This window comes from Mycteria americana, unplaced genomic scaffold (genome assembly GCF_035582795.1).
Source record: "Mycteria americana isolate JAX WOST 10 ecotype Jacksonville Zoo and Gardens unplaced genomic scaffold, USCA_MyAme_1.0 Scaffold_46, whole genome shotgun sequence".
NCBI classification, from domain to species: Eukaryota; Metazoa; Chordata; class Aves; order Ciconiiformes; family Ciconiidae; genus Mycteria; species Mycteria americana.
Window position 1 is genome coordinate 771499 of NW_027445633.1, and position 18043 is coordinate 789541.

Here is an 18043-nt window from a genome sequence, read left to right on the forward strand (position 1 = left end):
CATGGCCTATGACCGCTATGTTGCCATCTGCAAACCCCTGCAGTACAGGAGCCTCCTGGGCAGCAGAGCTTGTGTCCACATGGCAGCAGCTGCCTGGGGCAGTGGGTTTCACTCTGCTGTGCTGCACATGGCCAATACACTGACAATCCCCCTCTGCCATGGCAATGCTTTGGACCAGTTCTTCTGTGAAGTTCCCTATATCCTCACGCTCTCCTGCTCGCGCTACTACCTCAGGGAATTTGGGCTTCTCGTGGTTAGTGCCTGTTCAGTGTTGGGATGTTTTATTTCATCGTGCTGTCCTATATGCAGATCTTCAGGGCCGTACTGAGGATCCCCTCTGAGCAGGGACGGCACAAAGCCTTTTCCACGTGCCTCCCTCACCTGGCCGTGGTCTCCCTGTTTATCAGCACTGCCATGGTTGCCTGCCTGAAGCCCCCCTCCATCTTCTCCCCATCCCTGGATCTGGCGGTGGCAGTTCTGTACTCAGTGGTGCCTCCCGCAGTGAACCCCCTCATCTACAGCATGAGGAACCAGGAGCTCAAGGAGTCTATTAGGAAAGTGATTTCATCGATGTTTTTCAATATTGATAAACTTCCCATCACTCTCCACAAATTATATGTAGTGAATCCCAGTGCAAGCCTCTACGTTCTTTATGGTTTAATCCTTCCTTTTTTTTGTTATCAGTACCTGTATTGATATTTATGGTTATTATGTCTCTACATAATCATTTGTATTCAGCTCCCTCTCCTGAGAAATGAACCCCTATCTCTCTCCTTCTCACCTGAAACCTGGATAAATGTTTTTATAACACTGTATCAGAGCTGACTCTCTCATAGCATCTCTGTAATAAAATGACACCTCCCCCATGCAGTTCCTCAAGGTTTGGCTGTCCTTGCACAGCTGATGTCCAGAACAGGCCCAGGAATTTCACTGCAAAAGGGCCTGAGTAAAAAGCTCGTTGTCACGTGGGTAGCTGTTAGAGGAAGCCTTGGAGGAAGCCTCATGGTCACAGGTCCTCAGTTACGTGGCAAGTTGATCCACCCCCAGTCTGCTGGGAGGGCACCAGGGCTGGGCACAAGTAACCCAGGAGATGCCTGGAGGGTGTGGAAGACCACATGTTGACACATTAGACACTCGATGAGCTGACGAGGGCTGGTGTCTTACCAACAGACAGGGCGGCTCTGGCTGGGGATGGGAAGGATGAGGGCAGCCATGGCTGCAATGACCATGAGCTGGTGGAGAAGTAGGACACCTAGCAGAATGAGAGTGCAGGACTGCAGGAGAGCTGATTTCAGTTAGCTGAGGATCTGCTTGGAGTGTCCTGGAGGTCAAAGGGGCTGTGAGTCCCCCCTGGATCTTCAGGGACAACATCCTCAAAGCCCAGGAAGAAGCCCATCTGAAGTGCAGGGAGTGGAGCAGGGCCCACAAGAGGTCAGCGTGGATGAAGAGGGACCCCCCTGACTTAGGAGGTCAAACTGCAGAAGGAAGAGCAGGGAGGCTGGAGGGGACCAGGCTGCCCAGGAGGCAGACAGACACCTGGCCTGGGGGTGCAGGGATGGAGCCAGCAGAGCCAAAGCTCAGCGGTGGCTGGAAGTGGCCATGCATGGGGAGGGCCCCCAGAAGGGCTTCTCTGAATGTGTTGTCAGCACAAGGAAGGCAGCTGAGGGAAACCTGGTGCCAGTGCCCCGTGGGGCAGGGGATGGAGTGACAAAGACAGTATAAAGACAGTAATTCGTGGGAACAAAGATGCTTCCTTTGAGAGTGCTGGTAGGAAATGTATTTTGCTGAGTAACTGGACACACCTACACATTTTTCTATACATTGACCTATACATAAATACAGGTTTTTCCGTATACTCGCATAAAAAGACAGAAAACACATATTTGATGAGATTAGTGCAAATTTGGCCATCCAAAAAGAGAATGTTTCCCTGAAGCTTTGTACCTTGCTTTCCTCCATCAGGCAAGAGTGGTCAACACCTCCGAGCGTGACTCACTCTGTGCCAAGAGTTAGCGGTGGCATGGACAGTCCAGGGCAGGGAGTGTTTTGGGGCCCTGGGCTCTGTGCAAGACACAAAAATTATCTTTCTTAATGCTGTAAGGCCTCAGTATGATGGAAATGCTGAGAATATTTTAAAAACTTGAAGCAACAAAGAAATAGAATGCAAGATACAGAGTGAAGGAAAAGTCCTGTTGCAACTTTAAGCTTCAAACACCGTTGATGTTGTTCTCCTCCTTGCTTTGTTTTGTCTTCTTTTACTGTACTGATGTCTGGGGGATTTGTGTACTGCCTTTGTTTGCAAAGGGAAGAGATCATAAAATTGGGGTGGGATGCAGTTCCAGGGACAGGGGCGCGTGGTGCCAGTGGAGGTGCCCCGGGACCCTCTGCGCAGGCTCCAGCTGCAGCTTCCGAGGGGCTCTCGTCTCCAGCAGGTCCTCTGTGACAGCTGCCCGTCCCAGGCACCTACTGCAGAGACACCGGGTCCTCAGAGCTGGCACTGGGCACTGATGGTCAGACAGCGGAGCTCTGCCTGAAAAGCTGAGGAATTTTTACACGCGTTTACAAGTACAAGCGTGACATCCTCAGCTGAAACAACTGAATACTTTTAATAAAATGTCGGTGTTTTCCCATGAGATCAAAATGCGGGGTTTTCAGGATGTGCATTAATAACAAGAGGAGCACTACTGACCTGCCTCTATAGTTGCATGGTCAGTACTCTGTCTATTCGGCCATGCATTTAACCTCCCTCATCTTTCACATATTCCACCTGTCCTAACTAAATTGACCAGGTCTGACGTCACCTTTCCAGCAGCCCATCTGCACAGAAACACTGGCAATTGCTCTCTAGCTTTCCCTTCCCCTTACACTTTGATCATTCAGGCACCCCTCAACAATCCAGTAGCTGCTTTGAGCTTCAGGGAATTAAAAGCCTGCCTATCTTTCAGTAGTCTGTCTAATTTGGTCTAAAGAGCCAACTCTTTAATTGTGTCTATTTTATAAAGTCCTTTCTGTCTAAAATATTTCTTCCGTGATTATGCCTTGTGGGAGGTGAACCTCATGGGTGGCAGCTTGTACTTGGCATACACTTGAGGAGTGTGTTTTATTTGAATGGTGAATCTTAATCAGTTTTATGTTGTTTGCTCAAAATTAAGAAAATCCCTCTTTGCCTTTGTGCAGCCAGGTCTCTAAGGAAAGCGGTGGGAGCTGGTACGAAGGAGCTGTACCGTCCAGCTGCAGACTGCAGAGGAGAAGTCTGATGTAAGGAAAAGGGACACAAGTCCCAGGTGGCTGATGAGAGACATGATGGGGTTGAGGAGGTGAGGAGCAAGGTTGTCCATACTGTGTCAGACCTCAAGGGACATCTTCTCCTACCAGTGCAGACCTACTCAGGAGAGACCCTGGATGAATATCAAACAGAGAATGCTCCTATTGTCTCTTCTCTAAACTGAAAATTAATAAAATACACCATTTAAAATAAAAGATCATGTTTATTAGAAGTTCTTTGAAATCTTTCTCCAGCAGTGCACTAGGAAACCTCTCTAATTAACTGTACAAGTCTAGAAGAAAATGACAAGAAGGCGCACAGCTCGTTAGGGCTTGCTTTATTTTAATGAGCCCCATGGGGCATTTGGTGCTGAGTCCTGGAACCTCAGGTACTGAGAAGAGATTGCACAAACCTCTCAAAGAGTCAACACCAAAAGCCAAACCCAAAGTACCTTGAAGCATTAATGAGCCCCACTGAGGGCCATTACTGACAAAGCCCCCCAGGGACTCGTTAGAGCAGACAACTGGAGGCCATGATGACAGGTAGGCAAAGGCACTGTGGAGGCAGCTGAGATGCTGAGAAAACCCTGGCTTTGTTCTATGAAGCAGAAAGGCCAAGCTCTGACCCCCAGCCCTGGGGAAGGCAGCTCCTGTCCTTCACACAGTGCTCAGGGCTCTTCCTGGGGCAGTGGGATGTGGGGTGTGTGGTGCTGAGGGAAGGACAACGCTATGACAGTTCCCAGCCCTGCTGGGGGTGTGCAAGGAGGCAGTGAGGCCCCAGTGCCTCAGGACAACGTGTGTCCTCATAGGCCTTGGTGGCACAGACAATTGCCATAGTCAAGTGGAAAAAGCCTTGGGTTCTCTTGATGACTTCCAGCCTTGCTAGCGCTCTTTGCCATCTCCACCACAGGTTGTCCTACGCTGTCCCACAGCTGCTTCTTTTGCCCTGCAGGCTGGAGACACCCATCTCGCTTCCTCACTTTGCTCTCACCCCGACATTTCCATACATTCACTGAAATCTGTCCACCCTCACACTCTCTTCCTTGAAACACAAAGACATGGACTGATCTCCTGCTCCTTCTGGAGGACTTCATGTACCACAGCACTATGCTTTGAGTGACATTTCTTCCCCCTGATGCCCAATCTCCACCTTCCAAGCTGTGCAGCAGTGTTGCTCTCTCCTGCTGTTTCCTATGTCCAAGGAGAGCTCCACCATCTGGGAAACAACCCTTCAAGCAGGCATCCCAATCCATCAGCCTTCTGCTGGCTATTTGACTGACCAATGAGAAGTAACCTCACCATCATCTCCCAAAGCTGCTAGCCTTTCAGCTTCTCGGATAGACACGAGCAAGCTGCGTGCCTGCTGCTGTCCCAGCATGTACTCAGGCAGGAGAGACAGGACAACCAAAATGTAAGCCCCCTTCCTGGAGCGAGCCTAGGTCCTTCGGCAGAGGGGATCTCCCAGTCAATGTGCCAACCAGGTGCCTTCTGCTGGCCTGCCAGAGACCCTGGCAGATGTGAGCTTAAAAGCACATACCCCCGCCATGAGTCAAGGGCTGAGCTATCAGCTGTTTCAGCAAGAAGTGACCTCACAGTCCCTTTCCCAGGCACATTCCTGCTGTTGGCCTATCGCCTCCAGAGGCAGAAGTGACCTCACAGCCCCCTTCACAGCCACTGGCTTCCTACTGGATTATGAGTTCCCGAGACACAACTGACCATGTGATACCGTACCCAACCATCACCTTCCCTGTGACCCAGTACCTGAGCAGATAAAAGTAAGCTTGTTCCATCACATTTATCTCATAGATTTCCTAACAACGGTGTGAGTGGAGAAATGTTTGTCACAGGAACTGCTGCATTTATACTGGTGACTTTTATATCTCTACTTCTGCCTCTCTGTTTTTCCTTCTTCCTCTGTCTGTTCTGTCTTCAGAAAGCTCTCCAAGGAAAAGATTCATTGAATCACAGAGTAACTCGGGTTGGAAGAGACCCCTGAACATCATCCTGTCCGGCTGTCCTGCTCAAGGCAGCGTTAACCAGATGAGGTCGCTCAAGGGCCCTGCCCAATTTGGCATCATCCACAAAGGAGCTGGAAAGGCACTCCGTCACATTGTACAGGCAGTTAATGGAGACATTCAGCAGTGTTGGCCCAAGTGCTTGCGCTGAGGGATGCCACTAGTAAGTGGCTGCCAGGAGGACTCTACCACCGGTTACATTTGGGCTTGATCCACCAGCCAACTTCCCACCCACTACATCATCCATTCCTTCAGCCCAGATACCACCAATCTGGCTGTAAAGAGGCTATGGCAGACCATGACATAAACCTTGCTAGGGTTCAGGTACAAAACATCCCCTTCTTTCCCCAACCCATACAGCTTCTGCAATCCCTTTCTTGTCCTACAAGTACCTGGAAATGGCTGCAGGAGTATTTGGCCCATCACCTCTCAGGAACCGAGGTGAGGTTGACCAGCCTGTAATTCTCCCAATCCTCCTTCTTGCACTTCTGGAAGAAAGGTTTGATGTCTGCCTTTTCCAAGGACCCCAGAACCTCTCTGACTGCTCTGACACATTTGAGGGCACAATCCAGAAAGGGTGATGTGAGCAGACAGGAGCATTTCTGCTGTTCCAAGGCACATGAGATGAATCTCACTGGGACAGTGGGGTTTGTTCCTGGAGTCACACACAGAAATGGCAGGGCCCTGTCAGGTGTCCACATCTCAGCTGAACTCATGCACTCCTCATGCACACAGGGGTGTTCAGAGGCACGAGTCCTTCCCTTGCACACGCAGAGGCAGTGCGCTGCAGCAGGCACGGTGACTCTCTGGCCTCCTCTTGCCACTCCCAGAGGCTGGGAGGCACCTCAGCCCTGCCGTGTATCGCCCTGCTCTGCACCTCTCTGAGATGCCCCATGGTGTGAGGAATGGATACAGGGACCTCGGTTGACAGAAGCACATCCCAGTGCTGCATTCAGGTGGTTGGTTTCCCAGGGGACGTTACTCTCAAAGGGAAGTGGCCTCGAGGCACTGTCTGTCCCACTGGCCTTCATGGCTCCTCTAGGAATGGCTGATGGCATTTGTGCTCACTCGGGTTCACCTCCCCACACGCACACGATGTGCATGCTTAAGTCTCCTCTGAACAATGCAAACATGGACTTCTGACCTAGTCATTTGGTGTCCCACCATGGACAGACAAACAACCTCTCCGAGCTGGGGTGAGAGGCCAGTGCTGGGAATGGTGTTTGCAAGGGGCTGGTCTGTGAGGATTGTCCTGGGGCACCTTGCCCAGGGTGTCCAGCAAACAAGGTCACAGACCAGCCCCTGCTCTGCTGGTCCTTCAAGTCTGTCCCTGGAGGCCTGGCTGTGCAAGGGACACTGCTGCGTGCCCCCACCCTGCACACTGACACACTGTAGCTGTTCACTGGTGTTTTCCTCAACAGGGCACTTTCTTGAGCAAGTTCTTGACAGCAACTTTGAAAGAAGACCTAAGCCTTCAGGCACTGCACTCAGGAGATCACCTTTCATGATGGAAACACTTTTATTGATGCCAGCTCTGTTCCAGAAGTGCCCATGACCTGTCCTTGCCGGTGATCACAGGACTGCCATGCAGCAGGAATGTGACCAAGCTGCCATAGTGCTCAGGCCTTACACCAATGCAAGGGATCAGAAAGAGAGTGTGGAAGTGAAAAGAGAGCAGCTCTGCACAGGCCAAGCGCTGCTGCTCCCTGGCCGTGCAGCTGAGCCAGGACTCTTTTCCCCTCCACTTCTGCACACAAGTACTGCCCTGCAGCTCCAGAGAAGGTCTCGGAGGAAGGATCTCAGACAAACAATTTGCTGCAGGGACCTTTGTGTGGTTAAATAGAGAGAGAGTCTGGGTTCTCATTTACACAATCTCTGGATCACACAGGAAACGTAGATACTGACACATAAGTGGCATGAATAATGACATTTCTTTGTGGACAATATCATCACCAGTAAAATAAAAGCAAAAATATGCCTCCCAAAACAACAGCAACAACAACTCCAGAAGACAGGCTGGGTCTGTAATGATGTTACATTATGAGTGACACGCAGAAGATGAACAAGTTTATTGCTTCTGAAAAGCACCCAGTCATCAGTTTCCACACTGCATCCTTGAGCTCCTTGTTTCTCATGCTGTAGATGAGGGGGTTCACTGCTGGAGGAACCACCGAGTACAGAACAGCCACCACCAGATCCAGGGATGGGGAGGAGATGGAGGGGGGCTTCAGGTAGGCTAATATGACAGTGCTGATAAACAGGGAGACCACGGCCAGGTGAGGGAGGCACGTGGAAAAGGCTTTGTGCCGTCCCTGCTCAGAGGGGATCCTCAGCACAGCCTGGAAGATCTGCACATAGGAGAAAAAAATGAAAACAAAACAGCCAAATGCTAAACAGACAGAAACCATGAGAAGTACAATTTCCCTGAGGTTGGCGTGTGTGCAGGAGAGCTTGAGGATCTGGGGGATTTCACAGAAGAACTGGTCCAGGGCATTGCCTTGGCAGAGGGGTATGGAAAATGTATTGGCCATGTGCAGCACAGCATTGAGAAACCCACTGCCCCAGGCAGCTGCTGCCATGTGGACACAAGCTCTGCTGCCCAGGAGGGTCCCGTAGTGCAGGGGTTTGCAGATGGCAACATAGCGGTCATAGGCCATGATGGTGAGAAGACAATACTCTGCTGACATCAAGAAGATGAAGAAAAAGACCTGTGCAGCACATCCTGCATAGGAGATGGCCCTGGTGTCCCACAGGGAATTGGCCATGGATTTGGGGACAGTGGTGGAGATGGAGCCCAGGTCAAGGAGGGAAAGGTTGAGGAGGAAGAAGTACATGGGGGTGTGGAGGCGGTGGTCGCAGGCTATGGCAGTGATGATGAGGCCGTTGCCCAGGAGGGCAGCCAGGTAGATGCCCAGGAAGAGCCAGAAGTGCAAGAGCTGCAGCTCCCGCGTGTCTGCAAGTGCCAGGAGGAGGAACTGGGTCATGGAGCTGCCATTAGACATCTTCTGCCTCTGGGTGAGGAGTACTGAACAAGGAGGAAAGGACAGTGACAAGTTAGGGGAGACTTCTCTGAGGGAAACCAAAGCCATTTCCATACTACGCACTCCCTGCCCCTTCTCCATTTCTATGAGACCTTCATTCAGCTCTGTGGCTGGAGCTGTGGGTGGTGCTGGCTGAGTGTGCCAGGAGGAGCAGGGCCTCTGCCCGCTGGCTGCCATGGAGTTAGCCCTGCTCTGCAGCTGTGGGTTCCTGGCAATGGTGTGGGCAGTCCTGGTGGTGGAATTTGTCAGATAAAACTGCTCCCAATGCAAAAGGGCTTGTCAGTACCTGCACTGCCATTGCTAAGAAACCACAATCGCAAAAGTGTTTGATAGAGAGAGGGGTTTTCACAGCTCTCTCCCATCTCAGCTGGAGGTTTTCTTGGATGTCAGAAACCCTCATCATTTCTGCTGCACTCAGGGAGAGCAAAGGGAGCCCTGCGAGGCCAGAGGATTGCCTGTGGGTTAGTGCAGAGTGAGGGGAGCTGCTCTGTCCCTCTGTCTTGTTCCCAGCTGCCCTCTGCTTGTCCCTTTCTGAGACAGAGGCTAATCACACTCACACGTTAACCTGAAAAGACACCAGGCACTGCTGAGAGCAGAGATATCCATTGCTGAGCACTACGTGTCTCACCCTTTCTCAAGGTCTCAGCACCCCACTTGTAGCCAAGGACACACAGGGTTCATTTCACCAACCCAGCAGCATTTCCTTGCTTGTAGCGTCTCTGGGCTTCTCCATGGGGCATTCAGGTAACACCAAGATGCTATAGGACAGATTTGCATCCTGGAGGGCAGCTCAGTGCTTGGAAGGACACCCCAAGGAGGTACCCAAGGGTCCTAATGATGGTATCTCAGTAAGGGAGAGTCAGCTCATTTGCAAGGGAATGACACAGAGTGCATTGCCCGCAGCCCCACAGGTTAGAGGACAGCTTGGACACTTCATTCCCATGGACTCACCTGCATGGGAGGAATCACAAGAGCAGTGGCAGTGCCTGACTCGGCTGCTGCAGGTCCCATCCCCAGAGAGCCTGACAGCAAGAACAAGATAACAATCACAATAACACAGACTGGTGAAGAAACAAGGAGAAATGCAGTGATGGTCTAGCTGAGAGAGGCAAGTGGAGAGGCAGCCGGGCACTCAGGACAGCGTTACCCTCACCCAGCTGTGCACAACACTTCCCAGACACTCACATTAGTGGGCAGTTGGTCTCAGCCCTGTGCTCTGCAGAGGGACATGGACACGTGGCTGGAGAGCTGCAGCACGGCTCTGCTGGAGCTCTGGCTGCAGAGGAGGTGGTTCACGCCTTGGACCCCACAGCCCTGAGGGCAGAGGCTTTGCTGGGTGGGACAGGAGGCGAGGGGGCTTGCTCAGGGGAAGGGGTCTGCATCGGAGGGGATCATAGGGAGATTTCTGAATTCTCCCTCCCACAACATTTCTGGTTTTCATTTCCTCTCATTCCCTGATCATATCTCTGCTGCCTGGAGATTTTCCTCCTGGGAGGTGTTTCCCTGTCCCATGTCTTTCCCTGTCAGTGCTCACAGATCCCATCCCAACCTCTGTGCACTCCCCCTGGCCCTACAGAAACCTGCCTGTTTGCAGGGCACTGGCTGCATGCATGGTCCTGTTTGCAGGTGGAAAAGGGCAGGTAAGAAACACCCTGATGGGTCCAGCAGAGGTGAAGCTGGTGCTGTCCATAGGCAGAGGAGCGGCTGAAGGCACTCTAGGAGGTTTCTGGCAGACCTACTGATCACTCAAAGTCACAGCTCAGGAGTCTCAGTGACTTGTCAAAATTCAGAAATCCTTTATCATTTATTGCCTCCCATTCCCCAACAGTAGGAAATTGAAAACAGACTGAGGAAAGTTCCTTATCTTTATAGAAATCCTTGTTTTGACTTTCTCCTTGAAAACTCCTATTGGAAATATTCTCGAGGTGACCTGAAGCTCTGAGCAGCCCTGACCCATGCTGCACCCTCTCAACAGCAGAAGGACCCTGCCTTGCTGAGGGTCACTCTTTCCACCCACAGCTTCTCCCCACAGCATCCCGGGGACATCCCCAGTCAGGCTGAGTGCTGACCCTGGCAGGCGGCAGAGTCCCTGCCCAGCACACAGCCCCTGGGGCACCGGGACCCTGCTCTGTAGGACAGCCCTGGGCACCCCTGCCTGCACACCCGGCATCACACCCCTGCAGCCATCCCTGGGAGAACGCAGCCATCATGCCCTGTCCCTCTGATGGTGCAGTAGGGACTCCTTGCTCTGGATCATGTCCTCCTCCTCTACACCACAGAATCTCTGAGAGTTGTGCTTACAGATCCCTTAGGCTGTGGGATGTGCCAGCTTTAGGAGATCCCTCCCGGAACCACAGCTGCATTGCCCTGCAGCCAGAGACTTACCACGTAGAGGGCTGTGAAGATTTCTCCCCCAGTGAGCTCTCAGCATCCTCCAAGCCCAGGCTGCCTTTAACCTCTCTCTGCCTCACTGCTCTCCCCTCTGCACCTGCAGGCAGTGCCCTCAGCCCTGCTGCCCTTTGCAGAGGAGCTGCTCCTGGGCAGAGCTGTCTCTCTGCAGCGCTGCCCGCTTGCCAGGAGCTCCCTCCATGCCAGGAGCCCAGCCCAGCTCAGCAGCAGAGGACCAGCCCAAGGCAGCACTTTCTCTGCCCCCTCTGGGCTCCCTCCAGGTGTCCCTGGGGCTGCAGGGGAACCTGCTGGGAAACAGGCTGAAGGCAGCACTCATGTTCCCTCCCTCACCTGGGGAGAGACACTTCTTTCCAGCTGTGTCATTTCTCCTCTCAGAGACAGGGTTAGGCATGAGAATTGCCTTTCCTTGTCCCATCATTAGACAGGACAACCAGAAAGTTAAACAGAAGGATGTCCTGTACCCCTGCTGAGGGAAGGGGGTCAGCTGAGTCATTTGAGGCATTCCATCCTGGGTTTGAAGTCCTGGGGCTAGAAAAGGACTCAGCTTCCTCTCGTGCACACCACAAACCCACAGGAGGTGGCATTCCTCTTGCCTCAGTTAGGTGTGCACAAAATAGACACCTGCATGTGAACTGTTTGTCTCGGCTCCCTTGATAATTAATGGAGACTGAGGGAGTTGTTCAGGTGGGAACACCTGGTGGCATTTGGGGTGACACCAGGCAGCTGCAAGGTCTAATGGAGCAATGCTGAGGGAGAGGACAGCATCTGGGGGCAGCATCTTGGATCCTGCTGAGGAAATTCCTTTGGTAGATGGAAATGATTGCAGATGTTTACATTTAGGACAACTAAAACCTTCCCTGTTCCTTATGTCCACAGCACCTACAGAGGTAGTCAGCTCACCAAATGGAGCTAAGTCTCTCTTTCTCTTCTCCTTCCGCTGTACTTCCTAGATCTCCATCACCTCTAATGGCAGTTGTTTCATGGATATCCCCCCATTGCTTAGCCCACTTCAGGGCAGCTACTCAATGGCCAAATACAGGCCTGTAGTGCTACGTGAGATGCCAGCGCTCTCCAGAATAACTGCAGGTTGCTGGCAGGGACAGCACAAGACCTACCGGACAGCCATTCCTGTTCAGAGTGGATGCATGACAGACACCCCAGATAGTGCTGCAGACAGATTTGGTTCCTTTGTGCAAGCCTAGGCAGGTTTGGTTTCTGTTTCAGCAGCTGAGTCCCACCACTGCAGCGAGGCACAGTCTGACCCGTCTCCATCCAGCTGATGCAGAGCAGATCATGAACAGGAAGCCCATCACACTGGGGGCTCAAATCATTGGGTTACTCCCAAACTCTGCTGGTTCTTCTTTCAACGATCCTTTGCTGAGCCCCTTGATGATACAATCAAGGAACAGGTGAATGATTGTCACAGTGGTCCTGGATCACAGCATGTCCACACCCAAGGACATATTCAGCAGCACCTTGTCCTCCTGGAGATCAGCTTCACCTCCACCACAGGCTTTCAGGAGCTTCAGCAAGAGTACAGGCAGCAAAGCATTTTCCTGCCAGGGCTACAGAGCCCAGCCCTGCTTTTCTGGCCTTGCAGGGAGCAGGGTTTCCTCTTTTTGTGCCTTCACATTGCCACCTGCCATCCACTCCAGCATGTCTCTGGTCTCAAGCACAGCACTTGCACAAACTGGGTCTTGGGCACCTGTGTCTCGTCCCACTCGGTGGGTTGCAAGAGGGGTGAATCTTTTCGATTCCCCGACTGTTTGAGTACCGACAAAAGCCGATCTCTGCTTGGCAGAGCCGCGTGGTCGGCAGAGTCACAACAATGACCCAGAGGAACAGTCTGGCCAGCAACTTTATTAACTGGCGAATTCCACAAACGGACAAACTTAATGACCTGACGAGTTTAATGAACGAACAAAGGCGATTTGGCAATGGAGCTATTTTCCGGGCAACCCGATCCCAAACTTGCATATATATATTGGAAGAGCAGAGGAAGAGAGAAGCAAGAAAAGGAAAGGAGAAGAGAGGAGGAAAGAGAAAGAAAAAGTATCACCACCCTTGGATCCCGCGATGACGATGACAGACGTGGCAATCCTCCAGTGGTGGGCGTGCGTGCGCTTCCCTGGGGGGGGGCAAGCCTTTTATTTGCTAATCCCCGCCTCCAGGAACGCCCCTTCAGGACTTACATGGTTCTTGTTCTAGAAAGTTCTCAATCTTCTGCGCAGGCGCTGGGGGAGGGGGGTGGTCGCGAGGGGTCTCTGGGGCGGTTGCAAGCCCCTTCCTCAGATAAACTCTGTGTGACGTCTGGCCATACATGGTCAGGTCTGGCAGAACCTGGAACCGCGCATCCTCCGACGCGCTCTCCACATCCCGCTCTCGCTCTCCCCCACCCCGTGCTCGCCGACCTGCTGTCGCCATGCAAATAGCGCCTCAAGTCGCCACAATGTTTGAGACATTAACTCTTTCAGTCTCTCACAACCTGGTACCAGGTTTGCCTGTGACAAGTCTGAGCTTGACCCCGGTGCCACAGCTGAAGTGCTGCAGCCCCAAAGTGCACCAACGCCCTCAGCATGGGGCACAGACAGGAGGAGCTGGAGTCCCACGTGCCACTGTAGAGTTTTGATATTGATGGAATAAATGCTGAGGTGTGGTGGGACAGCTCACACTGCTAGTGGTGCTGCAATGGTGCATATGGGCTTTTTGGGAGAGACGGGCCAGGAAGATGAGGAGAGAGATGCCCTCCGTGTGCAGGATCTTGTATGTATGGAGCTCCTCTACGGGATGTGCAACAGGCTGGGTGAGCCCTTGTGAGTGAGGGTCAGAGGAGAGGCCTGTTGGTGTGGCATCCTGGTGGGAGACAAAGACCCTGCAACAAGGGTAAGGAAGTGGAGAGAGGCTTATTTAAGCAAGCCATGGAAGTCTCCAGATCCATGACCCCAGGTCTTCCCGGGGACTTTGATGACCCTGACACTCACTGGAAGGGGAGCACAGCAGGATGCCTACTGTCCAGCAGGTGCCTAACCCAACCCTACCCTAACCATAACCTAACCCTACACTAAACATAACCCTGCCTTTATCTTAAACCTTACCCTAACCTTTGCCTGACCCGAGCCCTACCCCAACCCTAATCGTAACCCTCAACTCTAACCATAACCCTAACCTTACCCTAACCAAACACGAACCCCAACCTCATCGAAATCTAACCCTAAACCAGCCGAACTCGAGCTCTAATTTAAACCCGAACCTGAACCTTAACTAACCCTGACCTAACACTTATCCTAACCCATCTTACAAGGCCAACAGTGCCTGTGTAACGACATCTGTAATATCATATCAGGCAATGAATACCATGGTAAGTGCACCAGAAAAAAAACAAACTTGGGCATAGTGGGAGCACAACTGGGATGGACAGACGAGCATACTGATATCGCCTTGTCAGTGCTGGCTCAAGGTCTGAGCAATTGCCTTCTGCTTCCTCATGATCTGGACGCTGGAGGCACCACTGTGTGTCACCCAAGTCGGACTCCTGGGTCAGATGAACTATTTTTCAGTTCTCCTGTTTCTCTCTTTCCCTGTTCTCATGTTTCTCTGTTCTCAGTTCTCCTTGTTTCTCTGTTGACGCTGAGTTGACGCTGTTTCTCTGTTGGCGCAAGAGCTGAGTTACCTAGATATCCAGGCTGCAGATGGCATATTTCTCATGCAATGACCTCCTGGAGTAGCTCTACTGATCCCGATCTCTCTCCATATTTACAGTCCTACAGCTCTGACAGGAGGACTTTGTTGGGTAACCCAAAAGGACAGACTGGGGGCTGTTGAGTTACATGTAGGGTTTCAGAGGAATCAGGGAGTGCATTAACCTCACACAATGGCAGGAGATACTTTCCTCTGGAAGGGGTTATTTTTGCGGTTGGCTACAAAGCTACCCAAGGCAACTTGGGTGGTAAGAATCAGTCAACCAGTGTTTAGGCATTGGGGTGAAGTTAATCTGTACAAAGGTAAAGATCTGCAGTGTAGTGACATGACAGAGCCCTTTTTTCTTTCTCATGCATACATCTCAAACACAAGCTTTGTCTCCAGGCCCTTTCTGGATGTGAACCGGCATGCAGACAGCACAAGCAGTTGGAGTTCAAACTCTCAGGGCCAACTCCGTCTAACATGGGGCTAACATGGGGCACAGGCACAGGTTGGAACCCAGAGAAGTGGAGGTGCAGAAAAGCATTTTCCATTGCTGCACAGTAAAGTTAAACCCAGATTGAATTGGTTTATTTTCTGCATCCCTGCTTTTTTTTTTTTTCCCCTTCCACAGGTTTATCAGTTTTCCCTTGAGCAGCTAAACTTCATTTCTCAGTTTATCCACTTTTGAAAGACACATAATTATGCTGGAAGCTGCTAATCGGGCTAACACCCATGATTCTGACTGTCTAAAATTGCTCCTGGTGCCGTGGGTGTCTGGGGAGGAGCAGTGGCAGCACCAGCATTTCCACCTTCTCTCCTGAGGCTGCTTACTCACTGTCTTATAACCAGGTGAGAGTGCCAGAGCAGTGTCCAGAGAACCATGTCCAGGTGGTTTCCAGGGCAATGATGGAGAGGAAAAGAGGTCACCACTGCCTCCTGCAGCATCAGGGACTGAGGAGTGTGTCCCTGCCTCTTGGCTCCTGAGAGCGGTAAATCCCGTTTGGCATGCCCTGAAATGCTGAGAGAGCGTGGCAGCACAGACACCACCAGAAGCAGCTGTAGGCATCTGTCCAGCTTGGCTGGGATCACGGGAATGGGCTTCCTTCAGCTTTGAGAAATGCTGCCCATGAGATAGTTACCACGTAAGTAGTACTCTGGCAGTTTCCCGTGAGCAAAGCTAGCGTGAACTGTGCTCTACCTGTGATCGTGTGAAGCACTGAGACACCTGAGAGTTACAAAGAATAGGCTGTATGTTTGAGGGCATTTTGAAACAAGCAGGAAGCGCTGGTGTGTGGATAATCTGCATGTAAATGCTTGCTTTGAGTTAAAGCCTTACTTTAAAATAAATGTGGGTATCTCACAGTTTTTTCAGAAAATAAAAGTATTTCACTTTTCTGTACATTTATATGAATAAGTAAGTAGGTTAGAAAAGAATCATGGTGACTTTTCCCTCACGCAAACCCTGATGTTGTCTTGGAAATTTTGAATGGCACCTCTATGAGATGCATAAAACTCACAGGAAGAAGGCAGGAATACCTTGGAAAATGAATCAAACTATTAGGACCACATGGTTTTGTGAATTCAGATTTTTCTCTTGAGAAAACTGCCCTGCGTTTTTCACTTGGCTAACCTAAATGCTTTTATCACATGTTTTCTGACCTGCTGTTCTCATCACTAGTACCTCAGAGTTTAAGAAGACTTCTCAAAGGGAGTTAGCGATAGCTGGAGAGACACAGTCAGCATCCTCAGTCCTCTGCCTGGAAGAGGATATTCCTTCCCCATGTCAAACTGAGATTTTTAACAGCTTTCAGCGGAGTCTCTTTTTCATAAGAAGCAACCTGCTACTGCAGTGCTGCTCGCTTGAGGCTCACATCCTTCAAGTGCGCCCAGCAAGAAGCCTTTCTGCTCTGGGAAGGTAGAAATGCAAAGGGAAGGCTCCGTTCCCCAGGCAGCAAGAGCATTGCTCTGCTCCTGCGAGGGCTTGCAGGGGGCTGGGAAGCATTGCAGGGTTGGGATCAGAGCCAATGGGCCCTTGGCTGGATTTGTAAGCTCTCAGAAATTCAAGTGACAGAGCAGCAAGTTTAGGAATGCTGAATTACTCAGGACTCATTCAGAAATTATCAAAGCCTGACCTGTTCAGGAAAATTGGGTATCATGGGCAGATCACCCACTTTTAATCACTTTCTTCTATTATGACTGAGAACTGCATAAAGCACTTTGATTGCTTGCATCAAAATGTCTTTTAGCACCCTGAAAACTTGTGATTTATGCATAAACAGCTGCTTCTCTGTCTTGTCAAAATGTCCCATGGATGCATCAGTGTCACTGGATTCATTGGCAGATCTGGTTTACTTTTGATGGGATTCACCCTTCACCATGTAAAAATTAATGACTGAGATCTAAGATAGCCTCCCAGATCTTTGTGTGTGGACACAGCATCAGGGGATGAGCTCTTACATGTGAGAAGAGCTGGGATTAATCTCTCTCACTAAGGTCTAAGAATGAACTCATGCCATGCCTTGCTTTGTGTCCTGGCTTCAGCTGGGATAGATTTAATTTTCTTCCTAGTAGCTGGCATAGTGCTGTGTTTTGCATTTAGGATGAGAATAATGTTGATAGCACACTGATGTTTCAGTTGTTGCTAAGTAATGTTTACACCAGTCGAGGACTTTTCAGCTTCCCCTGCTCTGCCAGGCGCACAAGAACCTGGGAGGGGTCACAGCCAAGAGAGTTGATCCAACGTGGCCAAAGGGCTATTCCATACCATATGACGTCATGCTCAGTATAGAAACTGGGGGGAGTTGGCTGGGGGTGGGGGATTGCTGCCTGGGGACTGGCTGGGCATCAGTTGGCGAGTGGTGAGCGGTTGCATTACCTCTTTTTTTGTTTTTCCCTGGGTTTTGTTCCTCGCTGTCTCTCTTGTTATTTTCCTTTTCATTACAATTTTTTTATTTTTATTTATTATTATTATTATTATTATTATTATTATTATTATTATTATTATTATTTCAATTATTAAACTGTTCTTATCTCAGCCAATGGGTATTCTTACTTGTGCTTTTCCGATTCTCTCCCCTGTCCCACTGGGAGTGGGGAGGGTGAGCGAGCGGCTCTGTGGTACTTAGTTGCCAACTAGGGTTAAACCACGACACCTTGTCTTCCCCTTTTTCAGCTTTTTCCTCCTTTTTACCCTATTTCTTCTTCATGTTCTTACATTAAATGCAGCTCTAACAAGAATGTAAGCAAGACTGTTCTTAAAGGGGCTAGTATTTATCCCTTTTCTTCCTTTTTTCTCATCTATCACCAGGTATTCTCTTTAATAAAATCACCTCTAAAAATGAAAGTCAAGTTTCTTTTATCCATGTGACAAAACCCAGTCATTCAGGCTCAAGGATTCTGTTCTTTCCTCTCTCTACAAACCTCCTGCAGCAAACAAGCCATGTTAGATTTCCAAACGTTCATGCAGCTCTTGGTCAAGCTCACCTAATCCTGCAATTATGTGTATGCTGATGTTCGTAGTCTTTCCCTAGGCTCGAAGTGTGTGTGACGGTGGACAGGCCATCAGCATCCTCTAAGAGCCTGTTGTTTGGATTGCTCTGTATAGGGAAAATGTCCCAGAGAAAAGGCTTGGAG

The 18043-nt window shown here is 50.6% G+C and overlaps 1 protein-coding gene across 1 annotated transcript; it reads right to left on the reverse strand.

Moving 5' to 3' along the window:
• Nucleotides 1–1291: 1291 nt before the first annotated feature.
• LOC142403887 (olfactory receptor 14J1-like) lies at nt 1292–8281 on the reverse strand. Its single transcript, XM_075490186.1, has 3 exons — nt 7317–8281; nt 2382–2463; nt 1292–1396 (listed from the first exon to the last, which is right to left on the reverse strand). Exons 1-3 carry the CDS (start codon nt 8279–8281, stop codon nt 1292–1294), a joined length of 1152 nt encoding a protein of 383 aa, XP_075346301.1.
• Nucleotides 8282–18043: the final 9762 nt, after the last annotated feature.

What these genes read in the sequence shown, in the direction of transcription:
- LOC142403887 (XM_075490186.1), bottom strand. Translation starts at nt 8,281, where the DNA reads ATGTCTAATGGCAGCTCCATGACCCAGTTCCTCCTCCTGGCACTTGCA. An exon ending in TTCTGCGTGTCACTCATAAT is followed by an intron (nt 2,464 to 7,316) that starts GTAACATCATTA and finishes TCTCTGCAGTAG; the next exon opens with GTGCCTGGGACGGGCAGCTG. An exon ending in AGCTGGAGCCTGCGCAGAGG is followed by an intron (nt 1,397 to 2,381) that starts GTCCCGGGGCAC and finishes CCTGCACTTCAG; the next exon opens with ATGGGCTTCTTCCTGGGCTT.